A 21,979-nucleotide genomic window follows, 5' to 3' on the forward strand; every position below is an offset into this window, starting at 1 on the left:
ATCACGTTTGACGTTTGGCTCGTGAGAGTACGATTTCGGGCGAGAGGAAACGTGCGTGCGTGCGAGGCGGCTTCGTTCGTCTATTTTGGACGATTGTCGGCTTACATTCAGTTATTATTTGTTTCTTCCTCGTGTTCCAGCACAGCCGTCCTCGGCCCTCGAGTGTAATTTCTCATCCACTATTCCATCTCACGTGCATCAATTAATAGTACGAATGTTTCAACGTTGTGATAAAACACAATAGCTCCAACTTGGATGAATTTTTTCAACCAACCAACGTAAGAGGAGTATGTTTCTTTTTTTTTTGCGGGGGAAGAGGAGTAGAGGAGTATGTTTCTAGCATGCTTGTAATGTAAATTCCTGACCGATTACACATGGAATTTGAACTGAGGCCGTCAAGTCTCCAAAACCAATTCAATACAGGCATTCAAATGGGAAAAAAAGAAGTTAATGTCGATTTATCGTGCATGTCTTGAAAAAAGATATATCCTCTCCGTCCCAAAATAAATGACTGAATTTATACAAATCCACGTCACTTATTTCTGAACGGAGGACGTATTATGCATGCATGCAAGGTTTTTGATGTTATTACACTTTGCAAAGAGGCAAGAGTTTTCATTTTTACCCCTCTCCGCCAAGCCTCGACATATTTTAGAGCATAAGCTTGTCCAGGAGTTTACAGAGAACGGGGTCCCGTACCCGTTTACATGAGACAAATCTGCGAGAAGAACAAAAAAAAACGCATACTCAATCCGTTTCATAAAGATTGCCACGGTTTTAAATTAGAGTTAGTTCAAAACCGTGCCAATCTTTATGAAACGCGAGAGTACTTTGGGTCTCTGACTTGCCGGTCTCAAACGAGGAGAACACGTATTCTACGCATCTCCGACGCAAATACGTATTCTAACAAGCATCGTCTTCCAAGAATACACACGTACACACTCCAGGTATATATACACGTCACCGAATCCGGGGCCACACGTCCCCCTTCCAGATAGACCCACGCCGACCATCGCGTCACAACCCACACGCCACGTGCCTCACTGACAACCCGGACCCATAGCACAGCTAGTACCCCGTTACCTTTACACCCTTCGCGTGTGCAGTGGGCAATCCAGTTACGGCAAAGTGGACTCCGACGAGTTTGAAACCTCACTGACCTCCCGGCGGAGGAGGAAAGGATTCTAGCGCCGCCGGCGGAGGGAAGCTTCGAGAGGGTTCTGGACCGGCGCGATGATCGTGTCGGCGCTGGCGACGGCGGTGGGCATCAACCTGGGCCTGACGCTGCTGCTCGCCTCGGCCTACTCGCTCCTCCGCCGCCGCCCGCCCTACGTCTCCGTCTACTCCCCGCGCCGCCCCTACGCGGCCCCGCTCGAGTCCTGGCTGATCTCCGCGTGGTGCCGCTCCGAGGACGACGTCCACGCCACCGCGGGGCTCGACGGCGTCGTCTTCGTCCGCATCTTCGTCTTCAGGTCCCTCCCGTCCCCATTCCCTTCCTCTTCTCCGCTCCGCTCCTCGTTTCCTTAGTTCCGGCTTGCTGAACCGAGCGTGCTGCGGGTGTGGTGCAGCATTAGGGTTTTCGCGGTGGCCGCCGTGGTGGGGGTCGGGGTGCTCTTGCCGGTGAACTTCATGGGGGACCAGCTGCGCTTGATTGACTTCGCCGACATACCCAACAAGTCCGTGGATCTCTTCAGCATCTCCAACGTCCAGGACGGATCCAATAAGTGAGCAATTTTCAACCCCTGATGCTTAATTTCGTAGTTTTGCTGCACTTTATTTGGGGCCTTACATGGTCTGGTTTCGTTAGTGTCTCAAGGTGAATTTCGCTGGTTAATTAGCTCCCTGTTCTCTAATTTTTAGTTGGACTTAGTTTTAGATTCATTTTTCATACAGGTTAGTTTGTACTCCCTCCAATCCTAAATTCTTGTTGTTGTTTTAGTGCAAATTTGAACTAAAACAACGACAACAATTTAGGATCGGAGGAATACCTAAGACTGTTATTTATGTGCTCTGCTTGGTGTTAGGAGGGCAACCCCTTGAATCTTGACCTTGCAGTATTTAGTTTCATGGATTGCTTGGTTATTGTGATGTTTTGTTGAGGTGGTCAATATGATAAGGAGTTGCTTTTCTGAGGGCTTGTCTAGTGTATCGATAAGCCTGATCTTTAATTTCTTCTTCACCATGAATACTACATGACCAAATTATTTTGTGTTGTTGTGTTCTGGTTGAGTTAAATAGCCATTTTAATGAAAATCAGGTAGCCGCAGATAATTCAGATATTCATAGAATTTTTTTTGTGTTTATGAGGTGTACATTGAGACAACATGTTATACCACTGTAAAAAAGCCCTGAAAATTAGATGTTATAAGGCACAAAAAAATGGATTCAGCTCCTGTCATGGTAGCCTGGACGTCAATGACATTCTCCAAGGCTTGATGTGGATGTGTATCATTTGGATGGAGTATAATTGCTATTTGTATTGGAAATTGTCTTACCTGTTCAGCTATCAACTCTCATTCCTTCCTTTGGTAATTTGGTCGACAGATTGTGGCTTCACTTTTCTGCTCTGTATATCATAACTGGAGTTGCATGCTACCTACTGTATCATGTAAGTAACTTAACACTTCTTATTGGTTACTTATTTATATCAGAGTATCGGTTCGTTGGATACCTGGGTCTGACATCTGTCTCTTATGTCCTTGTTTGTAAAGTTTAAGTGTTTCACTAGTTTCACATCACCTTATTTGCATTATTTATGTTTTATCTTTGCAGGAATACAAATACATTTCTGGCAAGAGGCTTGAGTATTTTATGACGTCAAAGCCACTACCTCAGCATTTCACAGTTCTTGTTCGAGCTATCCCTATAACTGATGGTGGTTCTGTGTCAGATGCTGTTGAAAAGTTCTTCAAAGAGTATCATTCATCCACCTATTTGTCACACATTGTTGTTCATCAAACTGGCAAACTTCGTCGCCTGCTTGTAAGACATCGGTTCCTTTGAATACATTTGTATTGCTTTATTATGAACAGGTACCCGTGTTTTGTCAATGATCCTAATAAAAGATTCATGCGGGCTGTCTAGTTTGTAAGCCCTGCATTTTGTTCCCATTACAATCAACCCCTGCCTTCTGAATTCAGTCCTTCATTGAGTGTATGTTTTAACTACAGCAACTCAGCATCTGTTAAATTGTTTTTCATGCAACATGATACCTATAATAAACTCAGTATGCAATATTTGTACTGGTCAATCTTCTTGAAGATCAAGTTCATCACGAGCTTATTGTACACATAACTGTTCTTCTAGGGACTATTGTATGGATTTATCCTTGAAGCAGTATATTGGATTTGGATGGCATGCCTGTTCAGAACTGTTCTAGGTCCTTAATTTCACAAATACGTATAATAACTACTCCCTCCGATCCTAAATTCTTGTCGTTTGTACTAAAACCACGACAAGAATTTAGGATCGGAGGGAGTACTAATTTACTATACACAGAGTGGAAGAGAAAAAAAACATGCAAATTATTTGAGTCGCACTGATGAAATCCATTGTCTCCTCTTAGCCTTTCTTTTATCACTCCTTAGCACAGTTTATTTCACGAGAACAATAATTGCCTTGTCTGTCCTATATGCATCTGAAAGTAATGTTACACTAGTTTGTTTGCTTTCCTAAACATCACAAGGAATACTTTATTCTAGCATGTTGAATGTAATCTCATGTTTCACTTTGTTTGATTGTCTGCTCGATTCCTGTCCAGAATGATACCGAGAATATCTGGACAAAGCTAAAAAACTTAAAATATGTACGATATCGACCTCCTACTGAAAACCCTCCAAGAAAGTTTCTTGGATTATTTGGGGGAAATGATCTTCTCGGGAAATATCAGAAAAGGCTCGAAGACCTAGAAGAAAATGTTAGAATGGAACAATCAGATGCTGCTAGGAAACAGGTATATATATTATGTACTTTGTTTGATCATGCTGTAGTCAACTATGGTGTATTGTTTTGCTCATCTTTAGTTAGTTTCTTATTGCTCAACCTTTCCCCAGTTTGTCTTTGGTTCTTACACTAGTAAAATGAACTGCTAACATTTTGATATTGTCTTACCTATACTTATTATTTTAATATTTCTTCAGGAAATACCTGCTGCTTTTGTTTCATTCAAATCTCGATATGCTGCAGCAAATGCAATTTACATTAGGCAGTCAGACAATCCAACTGAGTGGCAAACTGAGCATGCTCCTGATCCTCATGATGTTTACTGGCCTTCCTTTTCTACATCATTCATGGAAAGATGGATATCCAAGTTTGTAGTCTTTGTAGCTTCAGTTCTCCTGATAATCGTGTTTCTCGTAGTTGTGACATTTGTTCAAGGACTTACCTATATGGAACAACTGGAGACATGGTTGCCTTTCCTGAGGAACATTCTGGAAATGTTAGTTTCCTTTCATAGATTTATGTGTTTTTCCCATGATTCTGCATTTTATTATCTTGAAAGGGCATTTGTTCAAGGACCAGTCTTATCATTTTGGTATTATTTATCCAATGTATGGTGTACCAGAATGGTTAACAGACTGACTTTTTTTGTCTTATTTGTTCTTTCCAGAACTATTATCAGTCAGTTGGTTACTGGATATCTTCCCAGTGTCATTCTTCACTTCCTTTCCTCTTATGTTCCATCAGTAATGAAGCTGTTTTCGACCATGCAAGGATTGGTTTCCGTTAGTGGTATTGAGATAAGTGCTTGCAAGAAAATGCTTCGGTTTACAATGTGGACTGTGTTCTTTGCAAATGTTCTTACTGGCTCAGCCTTTCGTCAACTCGATATATTCCTTGATCCAAAGGAAATACCTTCAAGGCTTGCAATTGTAGTACCTGCACAGGTAGAGCGTATGCTTCTTGATTGTCTTCACTCTTCAGATAACATGTTTAATCTTTCTTTTGAAGTATTCTTCAAGAAAGTTGTTGCAAGTTGCTTCTGAGAACACACTGTCATTTATAAGCTTCATATGACATGGACTACAAATTTTCTGTTGACATGGATGATACAGTTTTATTGATACAGCTCTGCCATATGTCTCTTCAACCAATAGCCTTCATCATTTGCATGCAACCTTAGACTTCGTAAATGCCTTTGTTTGTAGATTTTTCTACTGTATAACTGTGGCTACTTCAATAGATACCCTGCTTCCTTAAACAATTTTTCAATTGTGTTGTATGGTATTAGTCCCTATCTTAGCTTGTGCATTGCTAAACTAGGTTTATGATTGTTCTGCAGGCTTCCTTTTTTATTGCCTATGTGGTAACTTCATGGACAAGTATAACATCAGAACTCACTCAAACTGCTGCACTTTTCTATCACTTGTGGGGGAGCTGTGCAAAATGTTGCAAGAGGGATGACTCAGAAGCTCCATCGATGCATTACCATAGTGAAATTCCTCGTATTCTCTTGTTTGGACTTCTTGGTCTCACATACTTCATTGTAGCTCCGCTCATCCTCCCATTTATATTGGTTTACTTCTGTCTTGGCTACTTCATATTTCGTAATCAGGTGAAAGCATTTCGTATTTTTTTTTTACTTTAAACTGTAAGAGCTGCGCGATTGCAGTCCGACAGTATATAGATATATAATTTTTTACAAAGTGAGACACCAAAGTGCGACCTTCGAGGATCGAACTCTAGTGGGCTACCAGCACACCTGGATGCCTGACCACCCAAGCTATGCTTGGTTCTCTTATTATTATTATACACCGTTTTTAGCTTCCTGCTGTACTTCACCTGCTTCTACAGTTGTAGTGTAATCTCCCTGTGCTTAACGGTTCAAATATTCTTTTCAAATTTAGGAAATGAAGTAGTGAACTACAGTTTGCATAAGTATTTCTTCAATTTGGTTGCCACACCTCCACAGTTGCAATTCATTGCTGTCGTCACCAACGGAGCACAGATAAAATCATGATGGTGTGGTCTAAGGCATATGATGCAAGCCTGACATAATTGTAATGTTATTTTTCTGGAAGGTGATCTAGTGGTGAAATTTAGTAAGATCCTTTCTGGAAAACATGGAACCCCTGGCGTGTATTCTTGAAACTCGTTAGACTTCAGTATAAAAGCCAGGGGGGTGCCTTCCACCCTGGTGTAGTTTTTTTACATTGGAAGCTGACATTAGTAAGGTGTCCTGGCTACACCTGTTTCTGAGTAGTTGCTACACCACAGAATTATTGTGTGGAATTTTTAAACAAAGGCACTATTTATTCCACATGCTAATTGTTACTTAACTTTGGGGAGTGACTTATCTTACTTTCAATGTTTTTGCGGTTGTAATAAACCTTGTAATGAAGTGGTCTATATGCATCTTGTATGCAGAGGACGGGGGTAATAAAACTTCCATTTGTACAATATGCATGTGTTCTTTTTCATTCAGCAGTTTAGCTATTTATGGTTCCTAACTCTGCTACTACAAATGCAGCTTTGCAACGTATATTCTCCCAAGTATGATACCGGTGGAAAGTTTTGGCCCATTGTGCACAATGCGACAATATTTTCTCTTGTGCTGATGCATCTGATTTCAATTGGAGTATTTGGGATAAAGGAATTTCCACTCGGATCAAGTCTGCTGGTGCCTCTTCCGGTGCTGACACTTCTGTTCAATGCATACTGTGGGAACCGATTTTTTCCCATCTTCAAAGCATACTCTACCGAGGTGCCTTTTCTATTAGTTTATCCTTTTGTAGTGATGCCATTCTCTTTGTGCATCCATTTATCTTAGAGACGGTACTGACTGTTTTTTCACACTGATTCTTTAGCTATTGCTTCTATGACATATGAACTCTTCATGTTTCACTTTTGTTCATGCAGTCACTGATAAATAAAGATAAACAAGAGCGAAGCAAACCAGAGATGGCAGAATTCTTCAGCAATCTTGAAACAGCCTACTGTGACCCTGCACTGAAGCCTATCCAGCGGTCTTCAAACTCTGACGAACGTACTGCGCCACTGTTGTCTTCGGTCTAGATCCAAGCAAGTCATGGGTGGCGTCCTGGTTCTCATGGTGTGGATTGATTTGATTTTGATGATCAGGTACATAACAGTACAGTTGTGCTCCTTGTGTTGTTACACCGCAAAGCAGAATTTAGGATATAGATTGATGTATCACTTTGTTGTACATTTTTCCAGTGAGTTTGTTGTGCATAGTATGAATATCAAATTTTGTGCTTGTTTTGTAGAGATGAATAAAAGCATTGTTCTTTTAAGTTTTTTGTTGGCAATGCAAACGTTTTGAACCTTCGACAGAAGCTAGGGCTTGCAGTTCCGTGCGATGTACTCTCACTTAACTGTATGTTTATGTGGATGTTGTTTTACTTCATATTATTTGGTAGATGGCATTGTTTGCCACTTGGAGCAGTGCCATCAGGAGTAGCTGGTTTACCTTTTTTTTTCTGTCTTGCTTAAGTGCTATCTGCCATTTAAATTTGGCCGTTCTGACTATATTTATGCTACCATATAAACTTTAACGTCAATTGTAAGTTTGTTTATACACAAAAGGCTGCAATCGTGTGGAACCGATAATGATGTGGTATTCTATGGCCTCTATTGGGTCATTACACGGTTATGTGCTGAGGTCATTTGACAAGCTCATACTCTACATTCACACTGGCTTTGAAAATGTCTTGCCATCCCAAAATCATACTGCTTCAATTCAACCTATTTAAGCACTCCATATTTTTTTCGCTTGTTTATTTATGGGCCCCAAATGTAACCCACAAAGATTTGCTTGCATCAGTTGAATGTATACAACCGGTGTCAAAATGATCCCAAAAAAGAATAGTTCAGATAAGTCAGAAATGGGCGAAGAGAAGCAATATAACGTAGGATTATTCACTTTTGTCTTGATTGATGTCTGCTTCAATAGAGCAACTTTTAATTTTGTTTCCTTGAAAACTGATTATTCTACTGCTTGTCTGAGCCCATAGAGATGATTATGTGATTGGTTGCCACTTGGAGAGAATACAAAGGTGGTGCATATTCTGGTAATCTAAAGCAATCTTGTGCCATTTGGCTCTCATGTTTTCTGTTCATTTATATGAAATTCGGGACATATGTCTAATCCTAATGTGGTAAGTAGGAAGTAGGAACTCATGTCAAATAGACATGGTCACTGTGTAAGAGCCACGGCTACAATGTTGTGCCATTTGTCTTGTTCATAGCCTTTGGAAGAGTGGAGATCCTAATGCCTGAAAGGCATGCTGATGATGATATTCTGCTGCAGAAAAGTTGTTATCATTTAATTATCAAGTCATTGTCATCTCCTAATTTATTAATGAAAACATGAGCTCACGCATCTTGGGTCACAGAGCATGCATGAAAAGGCATTGTGATGTGACACAAATTATATATACAAATGGAATGTATGGCACTGGAGGCCCTATCATGTGTCCTGGTTTTTGTTTTCTTGACCACAGATCCATGGATCCCATCTCCCGGTTTGCAATTGCAATCTTGACCTCGTCACCCCATATAAGATCACTGCTAGGTAGACTTGACCAGGACCAAGATGATGTGATGTCCAGCTGCTAAATAGGGCCTGCTCAACATGTACACTTTTCCTTTTCACACGCTGGCATGACTGTAGGATCATCTCTCGGTTGAATTCGAAGTTGAAATTCTGTGACATCTTGATATGTTGTAGTATCAATTTTGCATGGTCTTCATACAGTGGTTTCAGAATAGGTTTTGCACAGAAACATAGTAGTAAGATGGAGAAAAAAGATATCTTGTGGGGGCCGGTGCCAAATCGCTAGAAGTTGCATGTATCACATAGGTACAAACATATTACGACGGGGACGTCAAGAGCTTAGCATATGCTATATACAAAAACTACTTTTGGAACATCTTTTATCTTTCTTAACTCGTGCAGGAAGCTGCATCGGAGACACCGTCGTCGTCATGCATGACAAAACGCAAACGGGTGAGAAGAAAAACAACTGACAGCCGGATTAACCTGCAAGGGGGTTGATTAGTTACTAGTTTAATTCTACCCTAAAAACATAGTACTAGTAGTTTAATTTAAATTGGGCCAAGAATTTCAACTCTAGGGTTCTTTAATTTTTACTACCTTGGTCGCTTGTAGCTGGCTGATCTCATCTTTCATTGGATGTGAGCGCTCATGAGCTCCACGGTCTTCACAGCCCGGCATGACGCCTCGGGAATCGTGATGCCAGAATTTGGCACCCTGTCAGTTAGCTGCCAAAAATACTCGTTGCATGACCAAGTCCTGCTTGTCACTCTTCGGAAATTTTCCAGTGCCGTATTTTGTCGGTAGTTACAAAATCACAAACATGAATATGGTAATATAAAACTTGATGCTATCCAATTTGTGTCATACTCCTCTCCTTAAATTAGGACGTATATTGTTTTCTTTAACCGAACCTTTGACCTCAGTACATATTTTTTGTGAAATAAAATTGAAATCATTGATCGTATTAAAAAATATACTTGTTTATGATTATTATTTTGTTTCACATAAGTCAAATGTTGATGGAGTAATCTTTGGTCAAACATTCGGTCAAAAGAAACAATATAGCCCTTAATTTAAAGAAAGAGGGAGTATAATACATATATTATTAGTGAATTAGTTGTTGATCACTTGTTGATTTTAAATACGCCTCATATGCCCAATTGAGTTTGTTTTCCCCCTCCATTTGGGATTGAAATGATTTGGCTAGAGAAAGTGAGAGAGAAGAAATACCGAGAAGGCCTGTTTGTTTCGTTACGACACTTGGCAGCAACAAATTAAAGCTAAGTACTTTTGATTACACTGCATAAAACTACCACAATTCAGACAACCTTCTAGAAAACTATTTTTTAAATTACCATCATTGTGTCGGTCACCCACGCACTAATCGGTCACTTGAGTGATCGGTCACTTGAGCGTGCTTTGATGGAAAAACTGAAAGTGAGGCCCACCTCTCGGAGCTGATGTTGCACCGAGTTGGACTCTTGGTCCGAACTCACCCATGTGCCCGTTAAATCCTGGGATGGGTTAAAAATATTATTTTGCGAAAATATATGAAATCATATTTTATCCTGAAATAATTATTTAAATACTTTCTAATGGCTAAAAACAGATGCATGTCTATGTCCATGGATTAATTGATGCAAAGGCTGGGAATTCCTTCCTTTTTCGAAGAAAATACTGTACTTTCAAAGCTAGTACTAGGAGTACAAAGTTAGTTAGATCATTGTCTCGCAATTGACGTTGCAATCCAAGCCGTGTGCATGCGCTGCCAATGACACTAAAAAGAACCAACGCAAGTTGGTTTATTGTACTAATCCCTCCGATTCATATTAATTATTTTAAATTTGTCCGATATGAATGTATTTATGTCTAAAAAACGTTTAGATACATGTAATATTTTGACAATTAATATGGATCGGAAGCAGTAAACACTCCTGAGCTAGAGCTAGCTCTAGCCAGTTGATCAATTCAGGGGTTCATATATAACACACCGATAACACACCCGATACACATACTATATCAGTCCATATGCGCGTCATGGATGGTTATAACGCTCTCGATTAACTGATTAACCAACGTTAGGACATGAGCTAATCGCCAAAAGGTGATATCTGGATGTCTCTCGTCGAACGACTTGGTCAAATCAAGTGCCGTATGCATGCATGTACGCAGAGGTCCCTTTCTGGCTTTCTCTGCATTACATACTCCAATTTTCCCTTCCTTTTTGTTATATTACGGTGAAGTGAAAGCTACTGACAAGAACAACACACCAAATTCACCCCCGACAACGGTCTACGTCGATTGTAACCCTGCAAAGATCGATGATGGCGCCGTAATGTGTGTACATGTTAACAAAAAGGTTAGCAAATTTAACTTTGAACAATTAATTATAAGGCGGTGCAAAATCACAAATTAGTTACCCGGTGACTTTTCTAAGATTAATTTGTACTCCATTACATATGTAGGGCTAGTAGTCGCGGTCATTAGAATCATGGTTTCATAAACATCGGATCTGGTGTTTCTTCTATGGTCATGATCATAATATTGTATTTGCATTGATAGCTACTTCCTCCGTTCCATATTAAGTGATTTTTTATTATATGTACCTAAACGTTTTTTAGACATATATACGTCCATATTTGGACAAATTTGAGTCACTTAATATGGGACGTAGGGAGTACTATTGTTCTGATGGTGTGGTCGTGAATCTCAGCTTATATACGGACGGCCATGTCGGCACCTTTGTGTTTTAGGCACTAATGAGCTGCTGAGGTAGAGCCGTAGAAGTGAAGCCTGAGAAGAGCAAACAAAGGTTTAAGGTCTAGAACGTATTCCTTCTGATTCATAAAAAGTGTCGCTCACTTAGTATAAAATTTGGACTAACTTAGTACAATTGGACGACACTTTTTATGTATCCGAAGGAGTAGGAGTTACCACACTATCGGAGATCTTCTCATCTAAAACCATCCTCCAATCTAAAAAAATCACAGCCTTAGTAAGCACAGTAATTAATGTAAAGGGCAACCCCTAAAGGTAAACACTCTACCGTCCGAAAAGAAAGGATAAACCACTATACATATCCTAATGCTTTGAACACTCCAGGTCTTCAACTCAAGACTTCTTGGCTCCGATACCACGATAAATTTATATGCACCAAACCCGAAGCTTAATCCCGTGAGAAAGGTAAGAAATACACTCATACTTAGCATCCAAAAGGCCTATTGAACTCTTTCCAATTCTACACCACCACAATCCCATATGTCACATCCAGCTGCCACTGACTAGGACAACGCAAACAAACACACGCTTGATCATCCGTACCTAAGCAAAGCCAACTTTTCACAGCATTTACACACATGAATTAACTACAATGCAATCTCAATATCACTAGATCTCCTTGTCCCCCCTTCTAAACCCACACAAAACTAAACAATGTAACACAAATTTAGTATATATCTAGGCTCTCTTATGCATCCCCAATCAATCAATACTAATACATCATCACTAACAACATAATTGAGCATAATAGATTAATTATACCCCAAAACTGTAATGCATACACATAACGTAACTTGCTAATAAAACAAACACACAAATGAGCTAGAGCTAGACTAGCACAAACATAAGCCACCAAAAGGCATTTAAATATATCTTCAACCTCACTACCTGGCTAATTCCCCTTATCTTCCCTTATATATACTCCTCCCTCCCCTCACTTCCAGACTTACTCCACAGCCATCAAGCAGCTGGAGCTAGGATCATATCATCATCATCATCATCATCCAATGCTTCCATCATCCATGGCGAGGAAGCGCAAGGCCTCCGACGCCGACATCGACATCGCCGCCGTGATCTCAAATAATAATAACCGGTCACCGCCGCTTCTCCCTCTCCCTTTACCACCGCCACCGTCATCGACGGTGGACGCCTGGACGACATCGTCAGCTAGGCAGCAGCAGCAGCAGCAGAGGGGCCGGAAGCGGTTCGTCGGCGTCCGGCAGCGGCCTTCGGGGCGGTGGGTGGCGGAGATCAAGGACACGATCCAGAAGATCCGCGTGTGGCTCGGCACCTTCGACACCGCCGAGGAGGCCGCCAGGGCCTACGACGAGGCCGCCTGCCTCCTCCGTGGCGCCAACACGCGCACCAACTTCTGGCCACGCCCCTCGCCGCCGCCCATCGCCGCCGTGCAGCAGCTTCAGGTCCAGCAGCAGCAGCAGCCGGCGCCGGCCATGGCGCCGGCGTTGCCGTCCAAGGTCTCCAACCTGCTCCTCCTCCGCCTCAAGGCCCGCAACAACCAGCAGCAGCAGCAGCTCCTCCTCGACGCCTCCACCGCGCCGCCGCTGCATCACCAGCAGCAGAAGCAGGAAGCTTATGGCCATGGCGGACGCGACGAGGAGTACGGCGGCTTCCACGTGGACGACTTCTTGAGCGACGAGTGCAACAACGACTCGCCGGAAATGGAGGAAGAAGGAGAAGATGAAGAAGAAGAAGAGGAAGAGCTAGACTTTCAGTTCATGGACGCCCCATCTCTGTCGTCGACGGCGGCGGCGGCTGACAGCGATCTCTGCTCCCCTTTCGAGATGCTCGGTGGCACGGTGCCGGTGGAGGCGGCTGACCATGACGGCCACGGCCATGGCGACGGCGGCTGTGACGGCGAGCCAGTGTCGGCGGTGCAGGAGGCGATGAGGAGGATGGACTACGAGAGGAAGATCTCCGCGTCGCTCTACGCGCTCAGCGGCGTGCCCGAGTGCCTCAGGATGCGCCTTGGCACCGGCACCGGCGTCGCCGCCGCGCGTGAGCAGCTCTCCGGCCTCCGGGAGGCGTGCCGGAAGAAGCAGCAACTGGCGGTGCAAGAACCAGCTGCTCCTGCTGCTGCTGCAGAGGATGATGGTAAAGCTTCAGGCCAAGAGGAGTATTCAGGCAGCAGCAGCAGCAATAGCGCGCCAGAGGCGGCGAGCTCATCGTCGTCGACAGAGGAAAACGGCGGCGACGGCGATGTGCTGCTGTGGAGCTCCCTGGATCTGGCACCAATCTGCTACATGACATAGGTTTATTTTGATTCTGATCACCTTGAATTGTTGCTGAGGTTCATGGTTATTTGCAGCTTAGGTTGTGTGTGGTATTCGTTGTATGTTACTACATGCATGGCAGATGGCTCATATGAGAAGCCCCCCTGGCCATGACTTGCTTGATTACCAATTTATTTTGAGAAAACAGCTTAATAACGGCAGAAGCAAACTTTCATGGCCCTCTGGGCCCACATGCCAGTCGGTCAGCAAGCAGCAGAAATTTTTGCGAGGATTTCTCCGTTGGGAAGTTTCAGAACATTCAGAGTTCAAGTATAATGGAGAACTCATTCTGATACCGGCTAATGCCTTCTAAGGTTGCCAACCTGTTCACATATGGTTCCGTGTTCTTTCATGTGTTTTCTAGCTTGGACTTTGAATTCTTCAAGTTCTATGATGAATGAATGAATCAAGTCAGTTCTCTGGGCTATAGGGCCTTTGATCATAAGAAAAAGGAAGAAAAAATGGTACAGCACCCAAAATAGTCAGCGCTGTTTCACATCATTCATCTGTTCCTCTATATATATGGTGCACATAACACAATCATTAGTGATAATCTAGAAAAGCTAAGAATCACTACATGTGGAACTTGTCAGTATTTCCAGACTATTACTCTATCAGAGGAGACATCTGTACGTGTCGACCTTCAGTTGCTGATAGAATTGGGCGAACCGCGTCGGTGAAATCTTCATGAAACCTCTTCTCTGAAAACCTTTGTGCGCGCTTTCGTGCTGCTGCCGCCATTTCTTGCCTACCTGTCTCTGGCATCCTCAAAACCTTGAGGATTGCCTCGGTGAATTCTTCCTTATCGGAGGCAAGAAATCCTGTCTGATGGCCGTCCTCCTCTAGCACAATATCCATCATTGGTCCTGCAGACTTATGGGCTGCAGAAAGTAGAGATTGTTACAAGCCTTCTGCAGGACTAGATCCAAGTGCAGTGGTGCTTTTCATGGCTTTAGATATCCATCTTTATCTTACTTTTTACCCCCAAAATTCGGAATGTGAAGTGCATTCAAAGATGGATTTGTTGTTCAAGAAAACAAAACTGTGGCACTTTCGAAATAATTGCAATTACAAGCTAAACCCTTGAACTAGACAACTGGAATAGCACCAGCAGCCATGCAAAGCGGCGCAAAATGAAGCAAAGGACATTAACTAAATTTAAATAGTCACTCATGCAGTCACTTACCAATTGGAATAGCACCAGCTGCCATGTACTCAACAACACTTATTCCAAAATGCTCATCTGTCATTGAATGGAGTCCAGCAATGGCGCCACCTAGAAGCTGTACCAAGTCCCTGTTACATCCAAAAATATACCTGTTAACTACTAGATGAAGAAACGTTCTTAGTACTAGTTTGAAAACAAGACCTGTAAGAGATATCCTTGTGGAACTCCACAAGCTCATCTATGCGAAGCTCCACGGATCTGTCCTCAAGCTTTTGTAATCTTTCAAGATCCTCCTTATTCCGGCAACTACCAACAAATTGAAGCTTTGGCTTAATGGAGTCCGGATCTAGCCTTTGAAGAGCAAGTGCAAATGCCTCCAACTGAAGACCATGGGCCTGAAGGGAGCAGAGAGCAAAAGGGTCAGTGTTCTTTAGCAAGTGAACGGTAAGACTTTCATGAATTGTATGTTGAGACACCTTTTCCGGGCGGAACTGTGCAACTGATATAAGAATAGGAGGCATCGTTGATCGTTCCAGGGGAAGCATCTGCTGTATACAACAAATGTATCTTATGATTACCAACCAAATCATTTCCACTGACATGATAAAGAATGCCTAAGTAATTTTATGCGATGACTTACTTTCATAATGTGATCACATGATCACAACACACAACTGATTGATTGGGATTGATGAGAAAAATATAGGAACGTACATGGCTGGAATCTGGACATACCTGCAGGGCAGAAGTGTCACATGGAGGGTATACCCTCTTTGTACACTCAGGAATCTTCCATATGTTTACAATATGGGATCTTGTCCATGAGGAATTCACCATCACAAGATGTGCACAGGAACCAACTAAACCATATAACCAACTGAATATGGTATAGTAGAGTATTTTGCACCTAGACAACCAAATGCTGCGGCAAAGAATACCGAGTTAGTTTTTCATTGGTGATAATTGCATGGAGACAACAAATATCAATTAATTGTATGTAGGTTATGGCAGACAGGTAAAACAAATATGCAACTACGGCACTACAAAGAACTTTTTGGTTACCAAAACTAAATTAAGTTCACTCATGTTATTAAATATCATTATTAAGAAAGAAGTCTGCAAAATATTATTAACAAGTTGCAAAATCCTATCAATCCAGATTATACCCTAACCACAAAGAAACGTATTTTGAGAAAGAGCATACAGTAGATTGGAGCAAGAGAAGTAGACAACATATATGTTTAACTAACATTTTCAGACACCCTTTTAATCATGCAAGGTAAGATTTTGAATTCCCAGATAAAAGAATGCACCACTATTTTCTGAATTATACACATTGACACTGCAATACGGAAGAACTGAAGTTAAGTTCTTCGCATACCTTCCAGAGATCCGAGAGTTGTTATTGTACATGGAATTGCGCTGCTTAACACGTTCAACCATATCAGAACTGATAGTGGGATAGTGAGTGTAGCAGATGACCTCGCAACCAAATAGCCGAGCCAATGGATATGTAAAAGCATAGCCACTTGTATCGAAGTAAAATTGTGGGGCGAACTTATTAAGAGCCTCCCATGCAAGATATACTGAGCCAAGACTTTGCCCTATCATCGTGAAGTGGGGATACGTGCTTGCTTCGATCCATTTTCTCTTGTTCAAGTGGACAACCTGAAAATGCAGCTCAAAAGTTTTATGCTACTGCCAGTACGCCATATTTGTGTTCAACAATTTTCAGAATGGAAAAGGTAACTACAATAATATATCCTTATACATGAAATTGCACAGCAGTAGCCTGCATTTTTTTCCCACTTCGAAGCTGCACTCTCACTAAATATTAAACTCTACCAGGAGCAAGTGATTATGCATCATAGATTAAACTAACAGCAGCATTGTCCTACCCTGACTGAACTTCACGGCAACAAAATGCAGTGTCGAACACTCAGACTAACCGGGAGGTAATCCAGATCAAATTTCACAATAATCGACGATTCAGTACCGCCACATCGTTTGAACAACAGCAAGCTAAAAAAAAACTTGCAAGAATGCAAGCAAGCAGCTAGGACGCGCCCACAAGATCCAGTTTTGACTACAGAAGAAACCGCACGCGATCGGAGCCGTGCCGTACCTGCGGCGGGCGGAGGAGACGGACGCCGAACCGGTCGAGCGCGCGGGCGGCGAGGCCGTCGGGCGACGCGTCGGCGTCTCCGGTGAATACGGCGCAGGGGAGGCCGGGGCAGAGGTCCTGGACGGCGCGGACGGCGCACCAGAGCACGCGCTCCCCGCCGCCGCCGTCGTTGGTGTACGGGTGGAAGAACCCCGCCGCGGCATGGGGAGAAGGGAAGCGCAGGAGGATCCGGAGCCGCCGGATGGCGAGTCCGAGGATCGTGGGGACGACGGTGAGGAGGCAGGCCAGGATCGCCATGGATGGATGGATGCGACGCCAAGCTCTCTCGATCGGCGCACGAGAAGAGTTGGTGACCGTGGCAGGCTTTGGGGTTCTGGGTATTTGGTCGGGGAGGCCCATGGGCCGGGTTTTGGGCCCAAATTGGGATTGTGTCCTATAGAACGAAAATTCTTGGGCCTACTATCGAAGAAAGCCGATTGTATTTGATCCAGGTGTCAAGAAAACCATTCTCCAGTTTCTCAACAAAAAAAAACCATTCTCCAAAAAAAAAGTGTCAAGAAAACCCATGCGACGGAAGCTGCCACACCGCTTTGTTTCTGTTCGTTTCGATTGTGTTGATCCATTATTTTTTTACTAACAAATAAAGTCGTTCTCAATAAAATGAAGGCAAGTTTGCTGAGATGAGACCAGCGAGGACTTCCATGTAAGAAGAGCAACATCGCGACGTTTTTTTTTTCTGGATATCTTGAAATACAATTTATCATTTTTATTTCGTTCCAAAATAAATGACGTGGATTTGTATAACAATTTATACAAATTTATACAAATCTATTTCACTTATTTTCGAACGGAGGGAGTACAATTATGGTCAGGCCCAGTGAACGGCAATAATAATCCGACAGGGCAACAAAACCAAAAAAGTCCTTTTACAAACCATTACTGGAGCTTTGACCCAGTCCTTCCCTAAAGAAAATATATTTGCTGACAGCTGAGTCGGCTAAGAAATGGGTGGTGTAAGGTGTTACCGGCAACGTACGAGCCGGGCAGGTTGACTCGCCCTGGAGACTTGCTACTACGTCGACGTTGCTTGCTCTGGACCAGGACAGTTGCCGGCAGCTTGTTGCTGCAGTACTACATTTGTGTTGTTGCACACAGGCTCTTGCCTATTGCTGCAGCTAGCTAGCTAGGGTCTACGCAGGCACTTTGCTCCAGTCCAATTCAAGTTGGCGACGGGCTGACGCCGGCATTTGTGTATGCTTCTCGTAATGTAAATGACTCTGGCCACTTGGCCAGTGATTTTCTTTCTCTGACGTGTTTATCGTAGATGTCACTCCTTGTTTTTCTCCACACAACGCGTTGGCTTCCAAGACCGGAGAGCAAACGTTCAAAATGTAGATCCATTCTCCGTTCTGCTATTTCCTAGAAACATTATTTCCAAAAATAAAAAGGTTTTATTGGTACTCAGCTGTCATATTAAGCAGATACACCCACACAAGATTAAACTCCGGCCTCTGCATAATACCAAGATGCACACTTGCAGTTTAAACATAGTTGGTTGAGTGGCCCATTAAACAAACAGGAATGGCACCAAACAAACAACCCCCCAAAACTTGCTGGAATTTACACAAAAATTTGTTAAAGCTGTATTAAAAACATATAAAGCTGTTGAACCCCACGGACTGCAGGTACGATTGGCACGCAATTGACAACACTGCAAACGCCACCATGTGTCAGCATCTTGAGAGTGAGTTGTAAGCTTGTAAGTTCACCTGTTGGTCCGTCGCCACCCATTCTCCATCCTCTACACATCCACGACCCATCCTCCACAATTTGTTCTGCCATCAATCAAACAAAATTCCACATACATTCCTACATAAATACATACGTATACCGAGACAATCGGATTGCCGTACTGGATACATCTCAAAACGAGAAGCAAAAAAGAAGAATGGCGCCAAGTCTCGTGTTCTTGCTCGTGCTCCTGAGCTGCAGCGCTACTGCTACCCTTGTCGCCTGCAGCAGCAGCAATGAAGCAGAAGCAGGGCTCCGCATGAAGCTCGCCCATGTCGACGACAAGGGCGGCTACACCACGGAGGAGCGCGTGCTGCGCGCCGTCGCCGTCAGCCGCCAGCAGCAGCAGCAGCGGCTGATGGCCGGTGCAGAGGACGACGTGAGCGCACAGGTGCACCGCGCGACGCGGCAGTACATCGCGTCGTACCTCATCGGCTCACCGCCGCAGCGGACCGAGGCGCTGATCGACACCGGCAGCGACCTCATCTGGACGCAGTGCGCCACCACCTGCCTCCCCAAGAGCTGCGCCAAGCAGGGCCTCCCGTACTACAACCTCTCCCAATCCTCCACCTTCGTGCCGGTGCCGTGCGCCGACAAGGCAGGGTTCTGCGCGGCCAACGGCGTGCACCTCTGCGGCCTGGACGGTAGCTGCACCTTCATCGCCAGCTACGGCGCCGGCCGCGTCATCGGCTCCCTCGGCACGGAGTCCTTCGCCTTCGAGTCCGGCACCACCAGCCTCGCCTTCGGCTGCGTCTCCCTGACGCGCATCACGTCCGGAGCCCTCAACGATGCGTCAGGGCTCATCGGGCTTGGCCGCGGCCGCCTGTCACTGGTGTCCCAGATAGGCGCCACCAGGTTCTCCTACTGCCTCACCCCCTACTTCCACAGCAGCGGCGCGTCCAGCCACCTGTTCGTCGGAGCATCGGCGAGCCTGGGCGGCGGCGGTGCTTCCATGCCGTTCGTGAAGAGCCCCAAGGACTACCCCTACAGCACGTTCTACTACCTCCCGCTGGAGGGCATCACCGTGGGGAAGACTCGGCTGCCGGCGGTCAACAGCACAACGTTCCAGCTCCGGCAGCTGTTCAAGGGATACTGGGCGGGCGGCGTCATCATCGACACCGGCAGCCCGCTGACCCAGCTCGCCAGCCACGCCTACGAGGCGCTGAAGGAGGAGGTGGCCGCGCAGCTGGGCAACGGCAGCCTGGTGCCGGCGCCGGAGGACAGCGGGCTGGAGCTCTGCGTGGCGCGAGAGGGGTTCCAGAAGGTGGTGCCGGCCCTGGTGTTCCACTTCGGTGGCGGTGCGGACATGGCGGTGCCGGCGGCAAGCTATTGGGCGCCCGTGGACAAGGCGGCAGCGTGCATGATGATCCTGGAAGGAGGGTACGACAGCATCATCGGCAACTTCCAACAGCAGGACATGCACCTGCTCTATGACCTCCGCAGGGGCCGCTTCTCCTTCCAGACCGCAGACTGCACCATGCTCTAAGCCTCTGCTCCTCTAATTAACCTGATAATGTGAATTCAGGGCAATACCTTTTCTTAGTTATTCATCTAATTCAGGGTAGCTATCAGGTTGTGATATGTTGGCTATAATGTTTGTGGGGGAAAAGGAACAATCGTACTTGTATTCATTGCATGAATTTAGTAAATAACAATATGAGGGTATACATGAATTAGCATGATGATGTGGTACTTACGTGCCAAGAGCCCAAGAGCATCAATCAACGACACAAAAGACAACCTGACAATAGGTCCATTTTGAGCATTTCCATCAACATCAGAACGATCAAACTGCAGTGAAATTCATTTCTGTAGAAGTTAGTGATCTATACGAGTGCCAAAGTTTCTCGGTAGTCCAAGTGCATCTTACATAGACGAGCGTGCTCTTCAAGGCGACGAACATTCCGCAATCTGTAAAACCAAGATGCTAATGAGAGGGGAAGTGATCTTAGAAAGAGAGACTCAAAAAGAAAATCAGCAACAGTAAGCAACTTCTTTGGGACCTGTAACTCTCTCCCAGAGCTTGCAGAAGCCATCTTGAAGTTATATAAGAGCTTTTGGTGCTTCTCTGCATATACACTGGAAAGAATCTTGATCACCTGGATATGGAATTATGGATAAAAATAGCAAATAATGTTGGAAATTCAACCAGGTTCTCTTCTGGTTTGTTGTACTAAAAGATGGGTTGAGAATCCAGCTTGTTTGAAAAAAAAGAGGAACACTTAATTGCCTAAAAAGATGCCTTATTGCATTTGCTAGTTTTAAAAGTTAGAACCTGCAATAAATTATCTTGATGAGTAGCTTACCAAGCCAATTACTTATCTTAGCGATTTGGACTATTGTGTCCAGAAAATAATTGCACAGAACAATATATTTAGACTATTCTTGCAAGAAATCGACTGTTTGGATATAATTTTCAGGAGAAGAAGCATGTAATGACATGTACCGCGTCTACTGTATAACTGCTTAGACTTTACAGTTTGTGTTCAGGTTATGTAAGGTATGCACTGAGCATCAGAAGTTCAGAACTATCTAAAATGCTCCGAGACACTTTTTTTCACTTAAGCGGAGAATCTGTGCCAATGTCACAACCTTGGGTATGTGAAATGAATTACTCCCTCCGTTTCATAATTCTTGTCTCAAATTTGCCCAAAAATGGATGTATCTATTCCTAAAAAGTGTAATCTCAAAACATACGCCCCTCCAGAAATATGTCATGGCTGAGAGCATGCTTTCACCAGAAAAACTAACCATACCACCAAATACAGGGTGCAAAATTTATGCAGAAAAAAAGGCAGACGGATTCGCTGCCGCCGTCGCAGGTGAAGAAGAAGCCCTGCACGCCAGGGCGCAGCGGCTTCCGCGCCGGCTTGCCATGGGGGGGAGGGAGGGAGGAACTTGTGCTTTCTCCTCTGGGTCTCGCCGGAGGAGCTGGGATTCGGCTTGTCCGGGGTGGAGGTCATCTGATCTGCGTCGCTCGGATGTAGCCTGTCGTGCAAAGTGTGTGTGTCGATCGACCGGTCAACATTTGGTTTTGGGGTTTATCAGCATGTCATGGATTATGTATCGATCGTCATGTGTTGTGTGTGCGCCCGCGCTTCCTATTGCAAGGAATTTGTGAAATGTCTGAGTTTCTTATAGTACAGCTATTTGTAAATTAGTGATAGTGTTTACCCCATTTAAAACATTGTGGCATATTGTCCCTCTAACTTGTTGCATCATGTCAATGTTTACCATATTTTTTACTGTAGCAATTTTTCGCAATTCAGGCTGGTTTGGCCTCACTGTCAAGCTGATGAGACAGGTGA

The 21,979-nt window shown here is 44.1% G+C and overlaps 4 protein-coding genes across 6 annotated transcripts; 3 read left to right on the plus strand and 1 right to left on the minus strand.

Annotated features, from left to right (window-relative positions):
• The first annotated feature begins 1,105 nt into the window (after positions 1 to 1,105).
• Positions 1,106 to 7,366, plus strand: LOC100838426 (CSC1-like protein HYP1). The gene is made up of 10 exons (XM_003578327.4): positions 1,106 to 1,472; positions 1,569 to 1,724; positions 2,545 to 2,608; positions 2,773 to 2,982; positions 3,761 to 3,952; positions 4,140 to 4,438; positions 4,610 to 4,886; positions 5,282 to 5,554; positions 6,470 to 6,703; positions 6,859 to 7,366. The coding sequence occupies exons 1-10, from the start codon at positions 1,234 to 1,236 to the stop codon at positions 7,012 to 7,014; spliced, it is 2,100 nt and encodes a 699-aa protein (XP_003578375.1). The 5' UTR covers positions 1,106 to 1,233; the 3' UTR covers positions 7,015 to 7,366.
• Positions 7,367 to 10,814: 3,448 nt separating this feature from the next.
• LOC100826710 lies at positions 10,815 to 16,778 on the plus strand. Of its 2 annotated transcripts, XM_003579190.3 has the most exons (4): positions 10,815 to 10,877; positions 11,621 to 11,701; positions 12,254 to 13,566; positions 16,685 to 16,778. In XM_003579190.3, exon 3 carries the CDS (start codon positions 12,304 to 12,306, stop codon positions 13,564 to 13,566), a length of 1,263 nt encoding a protein of 420 aa, XP_003579238.2. In that variant the 5' UTR covers positions 10,815 to 10,877; positions 11,621 to 11,701; positions 12,254 to 12,303; the 3' UTR covers positions 16,685 to 16,778. The 2 variants fall into 2 exon arrangements, with proteins under 2 accessions (XP_003579238.2, XP_024311046.1); XM_024455278.1 differs by lacking the exon at positions 16,685 to 16,778 and having other exon boundaries at positions 12,254 to 14,049.
• LOC100841990 (GDP-Man:Man(3)GlcNAc(2)-PP-Dol alpha-1,2-mannosyltransferase) lies at positions 14,022 to 17,236 on the minus strand. Of its 2 annotated transcripts, none has more exons than XM_010238804.3 (7): positions 16,881 to 17,236; positions 16,137 to 16,423; positions 15,491 to 15,677; positions 15,232 to 15,303; positions 14,957 to 15,150; positions 14,774 to 14,883; positions 14,022 to 14,468 (listed from the first exon to the last, which is right to left on the minus strand). In XM_010238804.3, the coding sequence occupies exons 1-7, from the start codon at positions 17,175 to 17,177 to the stop codon at positions 14,194 to 14,196; spliced, it is 1,422 nt and encodes a 473-aa protein (XP_010237106.1). In that variant the 5' UTR covers positions 17,178 to 17,236; the 3' UTR covers positions 14,022 to 14,193. The 2 variants fall into 2 exon arrangements, with proteins under 2 accessions (XP_010237106.1, XP_003578387.1); XM_003578339.4 differs by having other exon boundaries at positions 14,043 to 14,468; positions 15,232 to 15,300.
• Positions 17,237 to 18,618: 1,382 nt separating this feature from the next.
• LOC100846762 (aspartic proteinase nepenthesin-1) lies at positions 18,619 to 20,353 on the plus strand. Its single transcript, XM_003578355.3, has one exon. The coding sequence runs from the start codon at positions 18,829 to 18,831 to the stop codon at positions 20,155 to 20,157; it is 1,329 nt and encodes a 442-aa protein (XP_003578403.1). The 5' UTR covers positions 18,619 to 18,828; the 3' UTR covers positions 20,158 to 20,353.
• Positions 20,354 to 21,979: the final 1,626 nt, after the last annotated feature.

This window comes from Brachypodium distachyon, chromosome 4, assembly GCF_000005505.3.
Source record: "Brachypodium distachyon strain Bd21 chromosome 4, Brachypodium_distachyon_v3.0, whole genome shotgun sequence".
In the NCBI taxonomy this organism is placed as follows: domain Eukaryota; kingdom Viridiplantae; phylum Streptophyta; class Magnoliopsida; order Poales; family Poaceae; genus Brachypodium; species Brachypodium distachyon.

Excerpts from the sequence above, each read along its gene's own strand:
- LOC100838426 (XM_003578327.4), top strand. The coding sequence starts at position 1,234 with ATGATCGTGTCGGCGCTGGCGACGGCGGTGGGCATCAACCTGGGCCTG. Across the intron at positions 1,725-2,544 it reads GTCCAGGACGGATCCAATAA|ATTGTGGCTTCACTTTTCTG; the intron begins GTGAGCAATTTT and ends TTTGGTCGACAG. Across the intron at positions 2,609-2,772 it reads CATGCTACCTACTGTATCAT|GAATACAAATACATTTCTGG; the intron begins GTAAGTAACTTA and ends TTATCTTTGCAG.
- LOC100826710 (XM_003579190.3), top strand. The coding sequence starts at position 12,304 with ATGCTTCCATCATCCATGGCGAGGAAGCGCAAGGCCTCCGACGCCGAC.
- LOC100846762 (XM_003578355.3), top strand. The coding sequence starts at position 18,829 with ATGGCGCCAAGTCTCGTGTTCTTGCTCGTGCTCCTGAGCTGCAGCGCT.
- LOC100841990 (XM_010238804.3), bottom strand. The coding sequence starts at position 17,177 with ATGGCGATCCTGGCCTGCCTCCTCACCGTCGTCCCCACGATCCTCGGA. Across the intron at positions 16,424-16,880 it reads GTCTCCTCCGCCCGCCGCAG|GTTGTCCACTTGAACAAGAG; the intron begins GTACGGCACGGC and ends CTGCATTTTCAG. Across the intron at positions 15,678-16,136 it reads AACTCTCGGATCTCTGGAAG|CATTTGGTTGTCTAGGTGCA; the intron begins GTATGCGAAGAA and ends TCTTTGCCGCAG.